The 19,817-nt window shown below is 39.4% G+C and overlaps 1 protein-coding gene across 1 annotated transcript in view; it reads right to left on the bottom strand.

The window, feature by feature from the left end:
• Positions 1-1,697: 1,697 nt before the first annotated feature.
• The window catches only part of TSPAN32 (tetraspanin 32), a 62,584-nt gene continuing 44,464 nt past the window's right edge, over positions 1,698-19,817 (bottom strand). The window contains exons 5-8 of the mRNA XM_089523446.1: positions 17,302-17,403; positions 13,554-13,646; positions 4,336-4,419; positions 1,698-2,468 (exon numbers count right to left, since the gene is read on the bottom strand). Coding sequence (XP_089379572.1) covers positions 2,373-2,468; positions 4,336-4,419; positions 13,554-13,646; positions 17,302-17,403 — 375 coding nt within the window. The 3' untranslated portion in view covers positions 1,698-2,372. The remainder of the gene's footprint in view (positions 2,469-4,335; positions 4,420-13,553; positions 13,647-17,301; positions 17,404-19,817) is intronic.

The following is a 19,817-nucleotide window of genomic DNA, read 5'->3' as shown; positions in this document are numbered from 1 at the left end:
TGGTCTGAGGTTCCATGAGGAGGGACTTCTGGCAAGGGATGGGTTGCATCTCATGCCAGTTGGCAAAAACGTTTTTGCCAATAGTCTCAAAGCTTTGATCAGGAGGACTTTAAACTGGTTCTGATCCTAACCAACAAGGATGACCTAGTTAATGGGGTGCAAGTGGTGGGTTCCCTAGGTGGAAGTTACCATTTTCTCCTGGAGTTTGTAGTACAATGGAAAGGAGAAGCCAGGCATAGTTAGACATGCATTCTAGACTTTAGGAAAGCTGGTTTTAGTAAACTTAGAGAAATACTGGGGGTGATCCCATGGTCAGGAATACTAAAAGAGAAGGGAGTTCAAGATGGATGGGAGTTTCCCAAAAAGGAGATACTGAAGGCACAATTTCAAACAGTTCCAATGTGGAAGAAAAATGGGAGATGTCTCAAGAAACCAGGGTGGATGACTAAGGTTCTTTCAACTGAGCTAAGTTTTAAATGGAACATGTATAAGAAATGGAAAAATGGGGAAATCCCCAAAGAGAAATTCAAAGAAATAGTGAGCATGTGTAGGTATAATGTCAGAAAAGCTAAAGCCCAGAATGAATTCAGGCTTGCTTGAGAGGTTAAGAACAACAAAAAGGGCTTTTTGGGTATGTCCACAGCAAAAGGAAGAAGGAAATGGTAGGGCCACTGTGTGGAGAAGATGGCAAAATGCTAACAGGGGACAGAGAAAAGGCAGAATTACTCAACACCTTTGCCTCTGTGTTCTCAGAAAAGGAAAAGAGTGCTCAACCTCAGGAAATTGGAGCAGAGGGCAGAATAGGGGAATTTCAGCACAGAATAAGTAAAGAGATAGTACAGGAATACCTGTTTAGTCTAAATGAATATAAGTCTCCAGGACCAGATGAATTACATCCAAGGGTAATAAAAGAACTGGCAAATGTAATATCGGAGCCATTGGCTATAATCTTTAAGAACTTGTGGAGAACAGGAGAAGTCACAGCAGACTGGAGGAGGGTAAACATTGTCCTCCATCTTCAAAAATGGGAAAAAAGAGGATCCCAACAATTATCGTCCAGTTAGTCTGACATCAATACCAGGAAAGATTCTACAACAGAATCTAGAAGGCTGGAATTGCCATCTAGAAGGCAATTCCATAATCATAAAAAGTCAACACGGGTTTCAGAGAAAGAAGTCATGCCAGACAAATCTAATTTCTTTCTTTCTTTCTTTCTTTCTTTCTTTTTTTTTTTTTTTTTTTTTTTTGGATAAAGTTACCAGCTTGGTAGATGAAGGAAATGCTGTGGATCTAGTATATCTTGATTTCAGTAAGGCCTTTGACAGGGTTCCCCATGACATTCTTGCAAACGAGCTTGTAAAATGTGGGCTAGACAAGGTTACATGGATTTGTAATTGGTTGACTGGCCGAACCCAACTTCCAACTCTATGATTCTATGTGTAAAAGCTAAAGCAATTCAATGCTGCATCAACAGAAATACAGTATCCAGAACAGGAGTAGGAATCATGCAGCCCTCCAGATGATGCTGAACTGCAACGTACAGCAGCTCTAACCAGCATAGGCAATGGTGCGAATGCTAGGATTTGAAGCCCAACATCTGGAAGACTGTATGATCCCTATCCGTGGTCCAGATTATGAGAAATAATGGTATCACTCTATTCTGCTATGTCAAAAGTGGTCAGCATAAGTTCACTTTAAGTAATGCCAGCTCATCTTCCCCTTAGCACCTGCATGTCATAAGTATTTGAATTAAAATTATATTGAAATCAAACCTGATGTTTTTTTAATTTTTATTTGGTGTGCTTTGGAAGAGGGGTAGTTTTATATGGTGAGTATATCCCAAACTCTATATTTTAACTGGAAAAGTTGGGGGTCATCTTATACGCCCAGTCATCTTATACACCAGAAAAATAATACATACATAAATACACATAGTTGTTACTTTGAAAAGATTCTTACTGATTCATGAGCTAAATAATTTTCACATCCTTGAGTTTCCTTTTTGTGGGCACATGTGGTTTGTTTTCGCTTGCTATTTTGAAGGCTCTAAATTATGGCTTTTCGTTGGCAAACATATTTGTGGCTGGCATCTTCTTGGTTCCTGGTTTATATCCTACCTTCATGTTTCCACTCAGTGTTGCATGAACACTTTGGTCAGTCAGCTCTTTGTCTATAGACATTGCAGCCTTACAGGCTGTGTCATATTAGTTCAACCATATTTGGAACTGGAAATTTTGAAAATAAAATAAAGAAACTGAAGAATAAAATTCAGGGATATCCACTGTCCACTCATAGTTGCAGGAAAACAATCCAATTTGTTTTGGTGTCCAATAACCTCTTCCTTTCTTCTGCAGGAGACAAAAGCCAATCTTCTATTGCTTTGCTAGGATATATTTGCCCTTTCGGTCCAAACTGTTATTGAAGTGGATAGAGTACCAAAGGAATGAAGTTAAGATCATCCCATACACCTGAGTCAGATAAATGAAAGGGAATTAAAAACATCACTGGAATACACACACACACACACACGCACACAACACACACACACACACACACACACTGGTTTTTCACATATTCAAAAGAGTTTAAATCTAAAAATACGCATTCACAATGGCTGAGCGTTGGGTTCACCTGGACTGCTTTAAAGCCAAAAGGGTGTTTTTTTCCCAACCAGTTAAATAAATGGAAAATTGACCTCAACTTTACCTGTATATACTCAACTATAAGTCAACCTCATGTATAAGTTGGGGGGCAGGTTTTGAGGCCAAAATTATGGCTTTTGATGTGATCCATAGATAGGTTGAGGGTAAAACTTAGGGGCATGTAACAAAAGATCAAAAAGATGAAGTAAAGGGAAACAATGCCAAACAACTTACAAACCTCCAACAGGTGTATCTGTTTGTGCTCATGCTAAAAGAGGGTCAGTGTTTTCAGAACAGATTACACTCTTGCCTTTCACTAAGGGATGGTTCTTTTTGGTTTTTTTAATGTAAGCATTAAAGTACAGTTCTTACATTGACCTATGGATATGTCAACTCAGGTTTTTGGGGTCAATTTTTTTATTAAAATTTCTAGACTTATAAATAAATATATATAGCTTGCCTTTTCCCCAGAACTGGGATACAGTAAATTAAAATAAATGAATTAAAATTAAATTAAACCGGGGGGGGGGGGGGAGCATGAAAGGCCAACATTAAAAATAATTACTCTCTCAACAACATTAAAGACAATTTAAAACATCTGTATAAAAATAATAAAAGCTGTTTAAAAACAGTACAACTAAAAACAGGTTGTTGTTTTTTAAAAAAAGAAAATTTCCAAACTCTCCTGGGGTTAAAACATTCTAAGCAGGCCCCAAATCATGGTAAAATTGCCCCATGAAAACCTTTCTGTGGAAATTCCTCAAATATGCTTTAAAAAATTGATGGTGCTGCTGCTCAAGTTTTCGTTGGATACCAAAGTGGCCCCTCAACTCCTGTCAGGAGTGTACCCTAGATATAGACCTTTTCTTAAAGCACAAAAGAACAATGTGCTATAAAATTTAAAGTATAAATACCTTATATCTGTCCTGATTTGGCAGTTAGATTCCTGATTATTTATCTGTCATCCTACTTCAGATTCATTTAAAATGTCCCAGTTTCTCTCCCTTCCTCCCATTTCCCCCCTTAGTCCTCAGCTTACTTCCATTGGTGCAAACTGAATTAAAAGTTTGCAGTTATTTAACTCAGGAGGAGAGGGAGGAGAGGAGCAGTTGGAATCTTGTCCTTGTTGGCTTAGGCAAGAGCAAACTGCTGCAGTCATTCCTAGCTTCCTAGAATTTTTGCCATCTTGACCACACTCAGACACACATGTCCCCATTTTCATCACTAAAATGTTGGAGAGTGTGTAAATAAAAGGGTTATTTAACATGAATTTGTTTTGGTGTGCCTTCTAGTAATTTCTGACTTATGGTGACCCTGGCCTAAGGCAAACAGACCATGGGGTTTTCTTGGCAATATTTGTTTGGAAGGGGTTTGTTTTTACCTTCCTCTGAGGTTGAGAGAGTGTGATTTGCCCAAAGTCACCCAGTGGGTTTCCAAGGCTGAATGAGAATTCAAACTCTGGTCTCAAGAGTTCTAATACAACACTCAAACCACTACATCACACTGGCTCTCATCATGAGTTTATTTCTACCAAATAGCTAAATTCTCCCTGTCTTTGTGATTCCTCAAAAATGGTTAAGTTCCCTGAACAAAATGTAACTTTATCAGAACTATGGTAGCGCCCCCAACACTAGTCTGCATTTCTGTTTCATCCAGTTCAGAACAAGCAGAACAGACTGGCAGATATAGTTACCATGAAGAAAACTGTGATGGTCATCAGTATGGAGACAAATTCCATATGTTTTTTCAGGAAGTGCTGGATCTCCTGAAGGCAATTCTGTAATATGAAATAAATAGATTTAAAATCAAGAGCTGCAATCCTATGTATGCTTACTTGGAAGTAAACCCTATTGAAACATAGTGGGGATTATTACTGCGGAAACATTATTAGAGAGTACTGGGTTCCTTGTTTCTTCTTCTATTCCAAGGTGATACAAACTTCTTACATTTTTGGAATAAGTATTCCACTGAATGCCAGCTGCTGGGGCACAACTTGGGGTAGACTTGGCTGGTGGGGAAGTCAATTCATTCTAAGTTTTAGCCCAACTTTTACAGAAGCAATGCAAGATGCTGAACTTTATCTCTAAAACAGACTCCACACCCTGGATAGCTCTTTCCACAGTCATGGGAAAGGACCTTGGTGACCTGTATGTGGCCTTCCCATAAGCATCTGGCTGGTTGCTGTGCAAGAACTGTTGTTGTTATTGTTTATTTATATAGCTCCATTACTTTGCATGGCACCTTACAGGCACAACAACTGAAAACAGTGGGTCTTGCCAGGGCCATACAATCTAAAGTATGTGCATACACATACACACAGAGGGAGCCTTAAAAGTTGGAAGGGGAATCATAGGCTATTGAATCAAATCCACTACTTAATGCAGGTATTTCAGTTAGAGCATCCCCAGCAGGGAGCTGTGAATACAGTACCCCAGATGAGGCCTGACTACCACATACACTATTGGGACTATTACTTCCCTTGATTTGGAAACTATGATTTTATTAATGCAGGCTAAAATATGATTTGCTTTCTTTGCTGAAGTATCATGCAGCTGGCTCATGTTTTAATTATGATCAACAATAATCCCAAAGTCCTTATCACATGCTAAGCCAAGTATCCCCCATTTTATACCAGTGCATTTGGTTAGTGGCCTAAATGCAGACTTTTGCATTTCTCTCTGTTCAATTTCATTTTCTTACTTTTCAGCCCAATTTTATAGTTTATCAAGGTCCTTTTGAATTCTGTTCCTGTCTTCCAATGTGTTGACTACCTCAGGTGGACATCTGGCATGATCCAGGAAGACTCTCCTCTTCTCACAACTGCAATGTTCTCCCTCTCACAGTTATTTATCTTTAAAGTTTTATAACTTCTGTGCTTGCTGATTTTCTTGAATAGTCACAAATGTTACCTACAAAGTAAAAGTTTTCTATTCTTTTCTGAAAAAAGATGTGTGCAGAAACAAAACAACCAAAGTTCATCCTCATTCTCATGGGCCTCTTACTGGTTTTGATGGAAGTAGAGCCATTGGATCAAATGGATTTACTTTTGTGTTGACTCAGCATTCAACAATTGATGGAATGGGTCTACTCCAGTTAAGACTAACAAAAGGTTTTCAGTTGTGGAGTCCAATCCTGTCTCTATTTATTCGAAATTTAGTCTGGTTTTCCCCAATAGAACCTACTCCCTCTGAACTGTGCTTATGACTGCAAGCCTGATCAATCAAATGGCAAGTAAAACAAAGCATGTCCCTCTTTTGTTCTCAAGTAGTTATATCCATAGCCTGATGGTAAACAGGTAGAAGTCAACATCATCTGATGGGAATATTTCTGATTCATGGTAAAGTGGCTATTTATCAGTACTTATTACTCTGTTACAGCAAAACCAACAAATCATCTTATTAAAGAACAACCTAGATGACTAGAGCAGTGTTCTTTGGGACCAAAATCCTTCTTTCCCTGATTGATGTCAGATATTGTTGTCTATTTATTCTTTTGTATAGAGGAGTGGGCAACTTGTGGCTGTCCCCAGATGTTGTTGAGCTATAACTCCTGTTAGTCCTAGGAGGTTATTGCACCACTAAAAATCCTGGCTTACCTCTCCCAAATTGAAGTCTAATTCAGGATGCAGCCGGGTTTATCTCCCAGATTTTGCCACTGAATCCGCTGGCCAAATACAGCCCGGTTGCAGCCCATGTCCTAGGCACACTCAGAAAACTGCTTTTCAAAGTCAGAAAGCTCCTGACTTTGAAACATGGCTGGATAAGTGTGCCTGGGACCTGGGCTGCAGCTGGGCTGTATTTGGCTGGTGGATTCAGCAGCAAAATCCAGGCGATACAACCCGGCTGCATTCCAAATTAGACTTCAATTCAGGAGAGGTAAGCCACATTTTTAAATGGCGCAATAAACTCCCTAATCAACATAGTCAGTGGTAAGAGATGATGAGAACTGCAGTACAACAACATCTGGAAGGCCATAGGTTGCCCATTCCTCATGTAAAGGCCAATCTGTTTGCCTTTTTATAGAGTAGAATGGACTTTTCTTAGCTAAAGATAAGCTATATCAGCCTTCTTCAATCTGATACAGCATTCATTGCTTTATTTAATAATTATTACTGTACCTTATTGGTCTTTTATAAATGTTTAAATTAATGTTTTAATACAATTTTTGTTGATTTTTAATCTATTATTTATGGTTTTAACATTATTTTTATTTTGTATCATTGTATTTTGCATTTCCATTTTGTATTATTGTATCATCTATCTGTTAACTCTATTATCTTTTATTTTAACTTTAACTTTCATATCAGAAGAAAGATTGGATATTTAAAAAGTAAAGAAATATTTATTGCTATGTTTATGGATTGCTTGGTACAATAAAATCTCTTAGCAGTTTACGTTAAGAGAGAGATTAGGCGAGAGAAAGAGAGGATGCAGTATACAAGACAATATAAAACTAGTAAAGTGTTTGAAAATAACATGTAATTAAAACACTTCAGCATCCAACACAAAGAAGAGGAAGGTAAATAATAATTTTCAGCCAGGTATTTATTTACAGCTTTGTTTACTATACGAATATGTCTGGCTGACATTCAGTATTGCAGTTATACATTTGTAACCACAACTGTTCTATATTAAATAAGTCTGTAAAACTACATTAATTGCTAACCCAGCCCATTTTAAAAGCCCCCCCCCCCCCAAGCTGGATCCCATGAAGGAAGTCTTTTTAATTTCTGATCAGGGCACAAGGAAGAGAATGTTTCTACCTGTTTCTCACTGGTAAGTGAGGCTGTGACAATCAGAACCAGGACTCCTTTTGCAAGTCCTTGGTCCAAAACACACTGCAGATATAAATCAGTTTGAGACCATTTTAACTATCCTGGTTCAATGCTAGGGAATCCTGGGAATTGTAATTTATTATGGCACCAGAGCTCTCTAACAGAGAAGACTAAATGCCTCACAAAACTACAGTTCCCTTGCATTGAGTGGTCTCAGATTGGATTATTTCTGCAGTGTTTTTTGGACCCTTGTTTCAGCCTCACTTACTGGTGGTAGTAAGGGTGGAAATGGTATCCTCCTTGCTCCCTCATCAGAAGTTGAATGGACTTTCTTTGCCTGATCTGCCAGCTGGTTCTTAAGGTATGCTGTGGGAAAGGGGAACACCAGGACCAGGAAAAGTTAGTTATACCTATCTAGCTAAATAGCCAATATAGAGCACTGGTATCTGTACACACTGATTCTTGTTGTTCACACAGTGTTACCAATATCTTTTTATATTTTATTATATATAGCATTTTATATAACAGCAAGAAAAAAGACAATATTTATTCTAAAACTACACTGGGGTGATAAGTGGGGAGAAGGAAGAAAAGTGAAAGATAAATGGGAAGAATATGCATTCAGGTCAATTATGTTTGTTTAATTTCTGTCCAGGATATGGTCTGTTAAGCCAAATACATATTGTACAAAAAGGCAGAGTGGTTTACATCAGTCTGTGAGTGGTCTCTCTATCCAGGCACTAATTTGGTCAATGCTTGCTTAGACCATGTTCCCTGGAGGTGGAAGGTTCGGGTTTCTTGGTCTGGATGGCTAAAGTACTATCAGGAATCCTTCATGCTCCCATGCTTGATTCCACCATCAGTGAGTATCAGCTTGATGTTTCCACACTGCAAGCATTTGTGTTATGCTTGCAAGACTATAGTAGTAGCAAGAGTCAGAAAGGACAGGGACTTAACAGGGATAGTAGAAAACAAATGGCAAATTCCCACATCACACTAGGGGGCAAACAGGATTTAAACAAGAGTTAAACTACAGAAAACCAGGAAATGTGGTGTGAAAAACATCAGGCATTTCCTGGTTTTCTCTACTTTAACTCTCGTTTCAATCCTGTTTGCCCCCTAGTGTGATAAAGCAAATAAGTCTCTTTCTTGCCTGAAGCTCCATGCAGTCAGAACTCTGTAGTCCAGTAATTCACTGCTGTTAAACTATGGGCCTTATCACATGGGGGAAATCAGGCAAAATCGGGGGTTTAAACAGTGATTATCCCGTGCAAAACACCATGTTACAATTACGATTTTCCTGGGGAAATCTGGAAAATGATTTGTTGCTGTTTATTGCCTATTTAATAGTAATGTGTGTGAAAATCTTAATTGCAATATCGTGTTTTGCACGGAATAATCGCTGTTTATGTTATTGTATATTTGTATTGAAAATGTCCAGATGTGACAATGGTTTACTAACGTTTAAATTGGTTGCGGCTGAAGGCAAAAAGTCTAGGTAGCAGACTGCTCAAGGACAATGGACGAGACAAAATGTAAACAAGACACATTTTCTGTTTGTACTGTGATTGGTTCCTATGTTGCATGGCAACTTGTGGGAAAGGGGCTGTCTTATGTGATCACATCGTGGGAATGTTGTTCTTATGAGAGAACAAACACTGATCTTATGTTGTAGTGTTTTTCTGTGAGTATGGACTTTGAAAGAAAGATGTGTTGTACAGTTAGTAGCTATTAGCTCATGTATATAGCAGCTAAGACAATAAAAGCCCTCATAGAGTGAAGCCTGCTATAGTGTTTGTTTCTTTAATTAAGCAGCTGTTTCACTAGGCATTGTTCCAGCAAGCTGAAGCTTGTGTTGGAGTTTCTTTGATTCTGAGTTCCAGAAGAGACTGCATCTACATCCAGTTGGCACCAGTTCGGAACCAAGGGCAAGAGACATCACCCAAGCAAATTTTTCTAATAGTTTAAACCCTCAGTTTTCCCCATGTGATAAGTTCCTATGTCTATGTTTAATGGCCTGACAAACTGTGCTCAAGCCTCTGTGGTGCTGTGCGCAGCATATTCATAAACAGCACAAGAAAGGATACTGTGTATTCCCATAAATTCCTCACAGGGAATGGCTGCAATCTTCATTGCCAACCCAAGGAACACAGAAGTACAAGTAGCTGTGCACAGCCTCCCACATGCTCCCTGGTGTAAATGGACAAGAGCCAAGCAACTTCCTGTAATCTCCGGCCTTGTAGTTTGTGTTCAGTAAAGAGACACTGGAATGTGATTTGCAGTAAAATGTCCATGCACACCTTCCAACAGATCCTCAAGCTTCAGTTTGCATGCCAACTGCTAAGATAAGGCATATGTGTACATGGTGGGAACTCTTGGTAACAGTATTTTGTGAAAGGGATGCTGAAGCAGTTGTACCACATTACTTTAACTGCCATGGCTCAATGCTATGGCATTCTGCAATTTGTGGTTTTGGGAAATATTAAGCCTTCTCTCTCATAGAACTCTGGTGCCACAACAAACTACAAAGCCCAGGATTCCATAGGATGGAGCCATGACAGTTAAAGCAATATCAAATTGCATTAATTATGCACTGTGGCTTCAGACTCTTTACTGTGGTCCACATCAGAAACCATCCTCCACCAGAGGCAGTTAATGCTATGCCTTTGGCATATCAAATTTTTTGGCCTCAACAAACAGGAAAAAATATAACCTTAAATATAACCCTTTCCCTACAAAAATAGCTGTGACAGCTAGGTAAATGTGGCATTTTTCACATTTTGTATTTTCCTGCTCCTGTTCCACTTTATTGACCATCTCTTATGAGGCTGGGAAACTCATGACACAATGATGCCACCTCAAACATTTTGCATTACCCAACATCTCAGAGAGAATATTCTTTCAAACAATGTATTAATATTTAACCATAGGCCATTTCAAGTCCAACAAAATACAATGGAATAAATGTCTGTTGGCATCAGCACAGACATTTAAAGGGTAAGCACGTATTTACAGAAACTTTTTAAAGTCATTTGGGTGTAATTTTAAAACATACTAAAAATTACCACAGGATCAGCCTTTTCCAATAATCAAAAGTCCCCTGCAGTCTCATGTCATTGATTTAAGATTCTCAGGCCTGGACCAGATGGACCAAATGAAGTGGCTTCTGGAAACTTTGGAGACATGGTGTTCAAATGATGCATGCCTCCAAAGTGGCCCAAAGTTGTGCTGAAGCTGTGCTCCAGTCTTTTGGACAAAAGCAAAAAGGAACTGGCATAATCTGGCTCCTGGTGGCTTGGGTTGGGTCCTGTGGCCACAGCCTGCTTTGGGAGTGGGTTGTGCTGTCAGTACAGTCCTGACCCACTTGCAACCAGAGTGGAATCAGGCTGCTCTTTTATGCCTGTCTGCTCTGGCCCTGAGTCTCACATTCTTTGCTGCTAATGCAGATGATGCAACTTGATGTGATATATGAATAGCAGGGAGGTTACTATGGGCCGGAGCAGACAGCCAGGAAGGGGCAGCTTGAAGCTACCCCTGTCAAAGATGGATTGGGGCCATGGTAAACACATGCTGCAGCCCCCATTCACCTTGAACCCAATCCAAATAAAAGCATAAAAATTCCACTCCTATTTGGGCCATAAAAGAGCTGACTTTCCTGGCCACCCGGCAGCCAAAGGTGGCTTCAAGACACTCCGGTGGCATGTGGTGGGTAGATGCCCAGAAGTGCGATTTTTTTTAGCTGTCTATTTTGGCCCTATGTTCTGTATTAATAATAATAATAATAATAATAATAATAATAATTTGTATCCTGCCTCTCCTTGTATTGGATCGAGGCGGGTAATAACAAACAAAAACAATAAAAAAATGACTATAAATAGATGAAAGCATAACAGGACATATTAGATCCTAGTTTCCCAATCTCCCTCCCACCTTAAAATACCATTAAAAACAATTCCCAATAAAATGGTTAATAAAATAAATTTTTATCAAAGTCCGGTAATGGAGAGTGAAAATTCTGAGGAGATCAGTTTGGGAAGGCCTACCAGAAGAGATCCGTTTTTATTGTCTTCTTAAAGACCTCCAAAGATGTTATAAGGCAGATCTCATCCGGCAGGTCATTCCAGATTTTTGGAGCAGCAACAGAGAACGTCCTCTGGGAAGTCGTCTTCAGTCTAGTTCTCTCTAACTGCAGTAGGTTCTTCCCAGAGGGCCTGAGAGTGCAGGAAGGATTGTATGGGAGGAGGTGTTCCCTCAGGTAAGCTGGGCACAAGCCATGCAGGGCTTTATAGGTAATAACCCACACCTTATACTGTGCCCAGAAGCTAATGGGCAGCCAGTGTAGGGATTTTAAGATAGGTGTAATAGAATCAAATTTGGAACTCCCTGTCACCAATCTGGCTGCCATATTTTGGACCAATTGCAGCTTCTGAACGTGGCATGAGGGTTGCCCCATGTAGAGCGCATTGCAGAATTTGAGACAAGAGGTTACCCGTGAATGTACAGCCATTTCTAGGTTTTCCCATTCCAGGAAGGGTCATAGCTGGTGAATCAGCCGAAGCTGATAATGGGTGCAACTAGATTGTATCTGAACATGAGACAACAGACATTCTGTTGGAGAGGTGCACAATGGGCATTATGGTGAAGTAATGAACAAAATCCTGTACATAGCCATATCACATAAAGAAACACAAGGATATCTACCCTGCAAATAAATGACTGGTATCTGTTGAAATCTTAATTTGGTAAAGGCTTTCTTCAAACATGGTTGAAAAATAATCAGGAACCTGTTTGTTTGTTTTTAATAACAGCAAACTGCCAGGAAGAGCAGTTACTACTAATCCCCCCCCCCCAGTCAATGGATACATGGAAATTGGTGAAAGCTAGGTGAAAGTCAAGCATGACCACCAGCTCTACAGAATATATATTCATTCTGCACTGGCACATCAGCACCCATTCCCCATACTGAGCATGCATTTCAAAGATAAACCTAACTGGAAAAGGCATTATGAAACAGTCAAATTTTCAATATCAAGAAATATACAACACATCTTAAAGGAGTGTGTTTTTTTCTCCAGGGATGGTCAGTTGGAGAAGACTGGTTTAAAAATGTTTGTTGGGACAGAGAGAACAAGAGAAGCTGTTGATTTTGGCAGGGGTTATATTATATATAACATCTCATTTTGGTCTTTGGCTATTGTTCTTGTGTGCCACATTGCTCATGTTAAAGGAGGAGGAAGAGGGAGAGAGGAATGATCAATTCACAGCACCCAAAGCATCATTTTCTTTCACTTTCAACTAAGGAAATGCAGCTGTCTGCCTTGATCACAAATGTTTCCTGAGAAGGAAGCAGGCAGAATACAAAACTGAGCAAAGGCTTTTTCAGCCCAATCAGGTAAAGGAAGCACGCAAAGCCAAAGGCAAGGATGCTTCTAGCACTATTCTTCCCAAGAGTGGGAGCAAATTATAAGTACTCTTCATATGTCACATATTGCATTGGTCTGGGTACCATATCCCCCAAGGTTTTATTATCCCATAGGCCTGCTGTAATATTAAAACTGTGGCTTACTGCTCTCTCTCTCAAGAAAGGTCTTGATGCCACAACAGAGCCAGTCATTTAAATTCTCCTTGCCACTTGTTCCTAGCAAAGTGAGAGGTGCTTGGCAAAAACCCACATAATAGGCACTCTTGCTCTGATGTTGCCAGGCCTTTAAAGGTTATAGCAACATCACTAAGGGAAGCCATTGAAAAATAGTTCCCAGACAGCTCCAGTAATGCTATTGCAATCATCACTTCTCATCTAAGGATTGAAATAATATTCAGAGAGAATGGAGCAGGAGGTTTTCAGTGCAGTTTCTCAAGAAGTGTGTAGAAACATATGTGATTTTTCTATGTAGGAAGCAGTGCAATTTTCACTGAGTTTGGGGTGTGTGTGTGGGATTTTTGTGTGCAAAGGAATCACACTTCTGCACAACATAATTCTGCAGAATGCTTTGCAAGATGTGAACACTGAGAGAATACTGCATGGAAATATTTTCTCTCTCACACACAGAAAAGACAAAGCTATAGGGATGTCCTTGGATGTGAGGGTAATAAAGGTAAAGATTTACATCCCTGCTCCCAGCACAGCATATTATTACCTCTTTTGCTGAATCCACCATTTTTGACTGACACATCTCATTTTCAATATTGCTTTCTTCACCAAAGGGTGACCTCTTCCCACAGCAGAGAAACTAAAAGGGGAAAAAATGAACAAAATGTCATGCATATCATTGTTTATCTCTTTTTTAGACAAGAGACGCCATAGGAATTATTTTTATGTTGGATGAGTTACCACCTTATAAAATCGCCCTCTTAACCTTTGTATATATTTGCAAACCTTTGGATTATTTCTGAGTTTTCAGATAACTCTCTCTTGTGCATGGCTGACACAATTTCATCTCCAAAAGCATAAGCATAAGATGACTCACATATCTATCAATATATGTGACAAGTGGAGCTCTACAACAAAATGTTTAGTATGGAGTGCTTCTGTGCTGCTTCTTTTGGAATCGATTTACCAATACAGAGCAAAGCTGAATCAAAAACTGGTTTAAATGTAAGTGGGAATGAGCCCTAGATTGCCAAAATTTGGTTCTAGCTTTGGGATATTTCCTCCACTATATCAGTCCTGGTAACTCAGGGAATTTTGGAAAACCTGCTTAGCATATCACAATGCTGTCTGGGTGCTGAAATTCACTCTTTGCATGATCCACTTGTCTTACAGGACATTTGTTTACACTAAGAGCCAAACAGAACAAAGTGGGGGGCGGAGGCTTGGCTAGATGCCCAATTCTGTCTTGTGGGCAATAAACAGCTGCTTTGTATTGTAGTCACACAGACTGGTTAATGAAGCCTGTCTCATTCAGTCCTTGGCAAAAGAAGAAAGCAAAGTCCATTTTTTGTTTTCCTACGGAATGGAAGTTCACTCCTATGGGCAACTTCCAAGAGATGGAAGGCTACAATGGACTGTTCTCAACAAGAGCCATGCTGCCATTACTGCCTCCAACTCTTGGTGGCCTCTGCTTAATTTTGGTGGCAGATGCTGATATTTCTCCCATCATTGCTGCTGGTGCCAAATTTGGTGGCAACTCCAGTGGCTCTCTCTTGTACAAGAAGAATGTGTTAGAGACTCTGTCTCACTATGGAATTCTCCAAGAGTGGGCCCATACCCTCCAACATTTCACAGATGAAAACCAGAACACATATGACCAAGTAGCATCAGGGTGTAGTCAAGATGGCAAAAGTTGTCAGTGAGGAAGACCACACAAGCTAGGAGAGACTGCAGCAGTTTGCTTTCTTCTGCGTCTCTTGAGGAGGCCAAGATTCCCCACCTCTCCTCCAAGCCCCTCGCCTCCCCTCCCCTCCCCTTAAGCTAATGAGTGAGAATTTTGTTTGCACTTTAAACTAAGTTTGAAACAACTGAAACAAGTTGAGGGCAAAAAGGGAAAATGGGAGGAGGAGAGAGAAACTGAAACATTTTAAAAACAGCTGAAATAATTGGATGTCAGAGGATTAACAGGGAACATCATTGCCAAAATGGGACAGTTGAAGGCTATATGGGTCTAGACCCATTCTTTCTTTCCAAGAATGAAAAGTCAAGGGAACATGTTTTGTAGTACTGACAGATTTCAGCAGCATTTTATTACCGATAGTGATGGTGACAGTGCTGCTAGTATCAGAAGGCAATGGCAACTGGTGGCTCGCATGTCATTGAAGCAGTGAATCCACTCTAGGATTCAACTCCAAAGGAGCTATCCAAAATGCTGAGCCTATTTTGGGTATAGGGTTTAGTATATTGACTAGCTCCTTTTAAGTTCAGACTTACAGCCTGGGGTGCTTCACTGCACACTGACATGGAAGCTCCCAGATGCCACTATCAACAGCTATGATGGTGGCAAAGGGAAGACAGGGGACAGATAAGAGGGGTTGGTAGCCCTGCTTTATAAATGTACCTGGAAGTAATCACTATTCAGTTCAGGGGGACTGTAAGAAAGACAGTATTTTGTAGAATTTTTTTTTAGTTTGTTTTTATTTTTATTTAAAAAAATATATTGAGCATTCTACAACCATATCTGATTTCCAGTATGCTTGGGTGGAAATAAAATTTATAGTTTATTATTTTTCTGTATCCATAAAAATAATGTTATTCTCCTTCCTGCCTTGAATTCCCATAATCAGAACACAAGACTTGTAGTTATAGCTGAGGAAATATTTCAAAACAACAGCAAAAAGTGCCTGACATTAAACTCAAAATATGGCTTTGACCTCTCTATGGTGAGAAGTGTAAGGCTGGTGAAGAAAAAAAGGGAGGAGTTCTTAAATGAAATGAACTCAAGTTGATTTTCTCCTGTGGCTCTAATATTATCAAAACACACACCTACAGGGCAAGGACTTGGTATTTCCTTTAGTCAGCTATTTGTAGATGGTTCTGCATATTTCTCTCTCTTTCCTATAGACATTCCAACTATGCTGTTTTGTCTCACACATGCCTATGATGCTGCTATTTCTTTCAAGCTTCACATTCTAGCTGAAGGAAGTTGCTGCTGTTAGCTAGTTTGCTGCTTGGAATGTAACACTTCTCCTTCTACTCCACTCCCTTTTGGGCAGCCTCCCCACACCTTCCCTGTAAGAACATCTTACACGTCTCTTCTCCATGCCAGAAATCCTTCAGCTGGGCAGCATAAACAGCAGTTCATAGGCATCAACGAGTTAATAATTTTCAGTGAGCAAACTAATTCCATTCATTCAACTATGCTGTGTGACGTTCTGTTTCATGGTGGCCAGAATTTCATAGGTACTCTGACATCTAGTTCCAACAAAAGATTCAGGAATATAGGGCATGACAGAATTAACTGCACCCAGACTTAAAAATTTGGTGCCACTTCTTGCTATCGTAGGTAACATTCTATAGGTAACAGCAGAGCAGATAACCAAAGTAAAAAATATTAGCAGTCGAATGGGACATTTGATGCTTGCTGTAATAGGTACGTTGCCCCATATTGGTCTAGCTGGGGGTGGGCAACCAACAGAGGCTGGATTTATATCACAGGACCCCTGAGAGCCACATCCCTCATTTTTATAGCCACAAATGGTCAATAGCACCCAGTAAAACCTTCAGGAGATGTGAGTAGCCATTTTAGCCTGATTTGGGGCCTTTCCTAACTATATGTAGAGCCACATGGAGTTCTTTTTTCAAAACTGGTACTGGTTGAGCTTTGAAAAACTGCATACACCTACTGACAGCATTTTACCCACCTTCTTCTGGATATTTGCTAATTTCCCACATAAGCCATTGTAAAGAACTAAAATGTCTGAGTTCCACATTACAAGAAGTGGCACTTTTTGTTTAAAGGCATGAAGGGCAACATACAATTAAAGTCAGGGCATTTAAAAGTGAGCCCTGCAGGCACCAACATTGTTATTGTTTTGGGCTAGGTGAAGATATTTTTCATTTTCTCAAACTTTAAATTTATTTACATTTATTGTAATGTATTTTTTAAAATGTGATATTGTTTTGTTCCACATTTATTTGTATATTTTACCTTGTTTTTATATGCCCTGCCCCAGAAATTCCACTGAAGGGTTCTACAGAAATGTTTGATGAATAAAAATGGCCAGTTGGTATTAACAGGAACTAAAACTATCTCAGCTCTGTCCTATGGGAACAACATAGCCTTAAAAGCACATAAATTTGGCTGGCTCGTGCTCAAGCCATTATTTCTAGACTTTAGAAGTGAGAAAAGAATCCTGGTAAAGCAAAACATCAGGTTGTTTCTTAATTAGATATGAAATTCTAAAAACTAGTTTAGTTGGAACTGCCTTTATTGAATCATATGAATGTGTCACCGTTTGGTGGATGGTTTGTAGCTCCTCTCTTTTACTGTTGGAAGTGTTGCTTCTCACATCCTCATAAACAAAGTCATATACATCCATCATGGCATCTTCAACCTGTAGGAATAGCATGCCCATTAATAGAGATATGTAGATGTAGAGGATCTCACAAGAAGACCATCATGTTAGTTACACCTAATTGTTCTCCGTTTACAGAAGAAAGTGCACAAGATAATGCCAGGTGCAGAATCCATTTTCCTTTCCTTTCTTTTCTTAAGCATCATCATCATCATCATCAAACTCTAACAATGCCTGGGCAGATCTACAAACTTCAGTATTACTGAATTTTTCATTCCCTTGACTACATATTTCAGTCCATGTTTCTATCTATTTGAGAACACAATCAAATTTATAAAAGAAAGTCAGATGAAAATTCAGACAAATTCAAACAAATGTTGTGTTCATTTTTCCTTATACTATACTATATATACATGACTTTTTTGCTTTTACTAGTGTGCTTTTTGCAAAGATACTTTTCTATTTGATGCATTTTTGTATGTATTTCCCTGGATATATTTTGTATGCACGTAACCTTAATATAAAAATATCTGTATGTATTTTGGGTTATCCACCGGACTGAAAAATTCTAAAAAGTGTAAGCTTTGGTGTGAAATAGCATTCCAGCTTGTAAACTGAATCTGATGAAGTTGTACAAACATTCAGTCTATTGAATTATGTCTACACTCCTGTTATGGGCTACAAAGTTATTTTATAAAGGTTGCAGTAAAGGTTGCTGTGAAAAACTTTAAAATAGGATAGGTGGATGAATAAAAATTTCTGTGTCTGTGTCTGTGTCTGGTATCTCCTCTCATCATACCCCTCCCTGCACTAGTAAATTATAAAAAAAAGTGATGTAAATTCAGCAAAATCATGGAAGTCTTGCTCAATCTGCATTTTAATTAAAATGTTAAATAGAATCCTTTTGTATAGAGACAGCATGGTATAGCGATTTGAATGCTGGGTTCTATTCCTTGCTCGACCATAAAACCCCACTGGGTTGTAATGGCAAACCCCCTCTAAAGAAACTTGCTAAATTTTGCATCATGGTCGCCGTAAGTCAGAAAAACTTGAAGTCACACAATAACAGCAACAGGGAGTGCAGAGCCCCATTGTTACAACACCTTCACTGCCTGCTAGTCTGTTTCTGGGCACCTGGCTTAATAAGATTACATGTTAAAGGGACCTAGGAGTCCTAGTGGACCAAAAGTTGAACATGAGCTTGATGTGGCAGCTAAAAAGGCCAATGTGATTCTAGGGTGATATGATAGCCTCGTTTAAATATTTGAATGGGTGTCATACTGAGGATGGAACAAGCTTGTTTTCTGCTGCTCCAGAGAATAGGACCTGAAACAATGGATGCAAGCTCCAGGAAAAGAGATTCCACCTCAACATTAGAATGGACTTCCTGACAGTGAGAGCTGTTCAATAGTGGAACACACTTCCTTAGAGAGTGGTGGAGTCTCCTTCTTTGTAGGTTTTTAAACAGAGGCTGGATGGCCATATGATGAGGATGCTTTGATTGTGAGTTCCTGCAAGGCAGTGGGTGGACTGGATGGCCCTTGTGGTCTCTTCCAACTCTACAATTCTACGATTCTGTGATTCTATGATTCTACAATTCAAAGTGTGGGTTATGACCTATAAAGCTCTCAGGTCCTGGTTATCTGAAGCACTGTATCCTCCCACATGAACCTACCTCTGTTTTGAGGTTTTCTTGGGAGGCCCTTCTCTCTATTCCATCATCCTCATAGTTATATCTGGTGGGAAGCCTTTTCGGTGGCTGCTCCCAGGCTCTGGAATTAATCTCTGGAGAGATTAGAATGTCAATTTCCTTGCTTCCTTTTTGTAGGCAGGTAAAAACTTTTTTTTTCTCGTGGCAGGCCTTTGAGGACTATTTGCGCATGGGAAACAGGTCTTCTATAATTTGCTGGACTTCCTATTTGTTGTTTTCTTTTGACTGATTTCTTTTTTTTAACTGGTTTTAACTTTTTGGTAGTTTAATTACATTTTTGACTTTTTTAATGCTATGAATTTTTAGCTAGATTTGTTTGCCATGTTGTAAGCAGCCTTGATTCCCAAACTTGGGGGAAAGGCAGTATATCAATATAATATTAATGATAATCCCAATTGTTAGTCCCAGTTGAAATAGATCTACTGACTCAATGGCACTTACAAATATGGTTGCATGTCTGGCATATTCCCAGGCCCAAACTAGTTTCCAGACCTAAGTCTAAGTAAGGGTAAGGATATCATTAAGTACTATGAATTAAGTATCAACTTCTGTTGCTCACAGCTTATTGTTCAAACATACGTGCGCGCACACAGAGTATATTTTCCTGTATGGAAATTAGGACAGAAATCTTAGCTAATGGGGCTGTTTCAAGAACAAGGTGAAATGAAGGAATTATTCCTTCTTACTTACTGAGTGAGTGAGGAAAAGGTGCTTCCAGCCAGAATTCCATAGCACTGAGCTA

This window comes from Sceloporus occidentalis, unplaced genomic scaffold (assembly GCF_023333645.1).
Source record: "Sceloporus occidentalis isolate IW3139 unplaced genomic scaffold, rSceOcc1.0.p SCAF_4, whole genome shotgun sequence".
Lineage (NCBI taxonomy): Eukaryota > Metazoa > Chordata > Lepidosauria > Squamata > Phrynosomatidae > Sceloporus > Sceloporus occidentalis.
The sequence above is the reverse complement of the archived record's forward strand: the minus strand, read 5'-3'. Positions and strand labels throughout refer to the sequence as shown.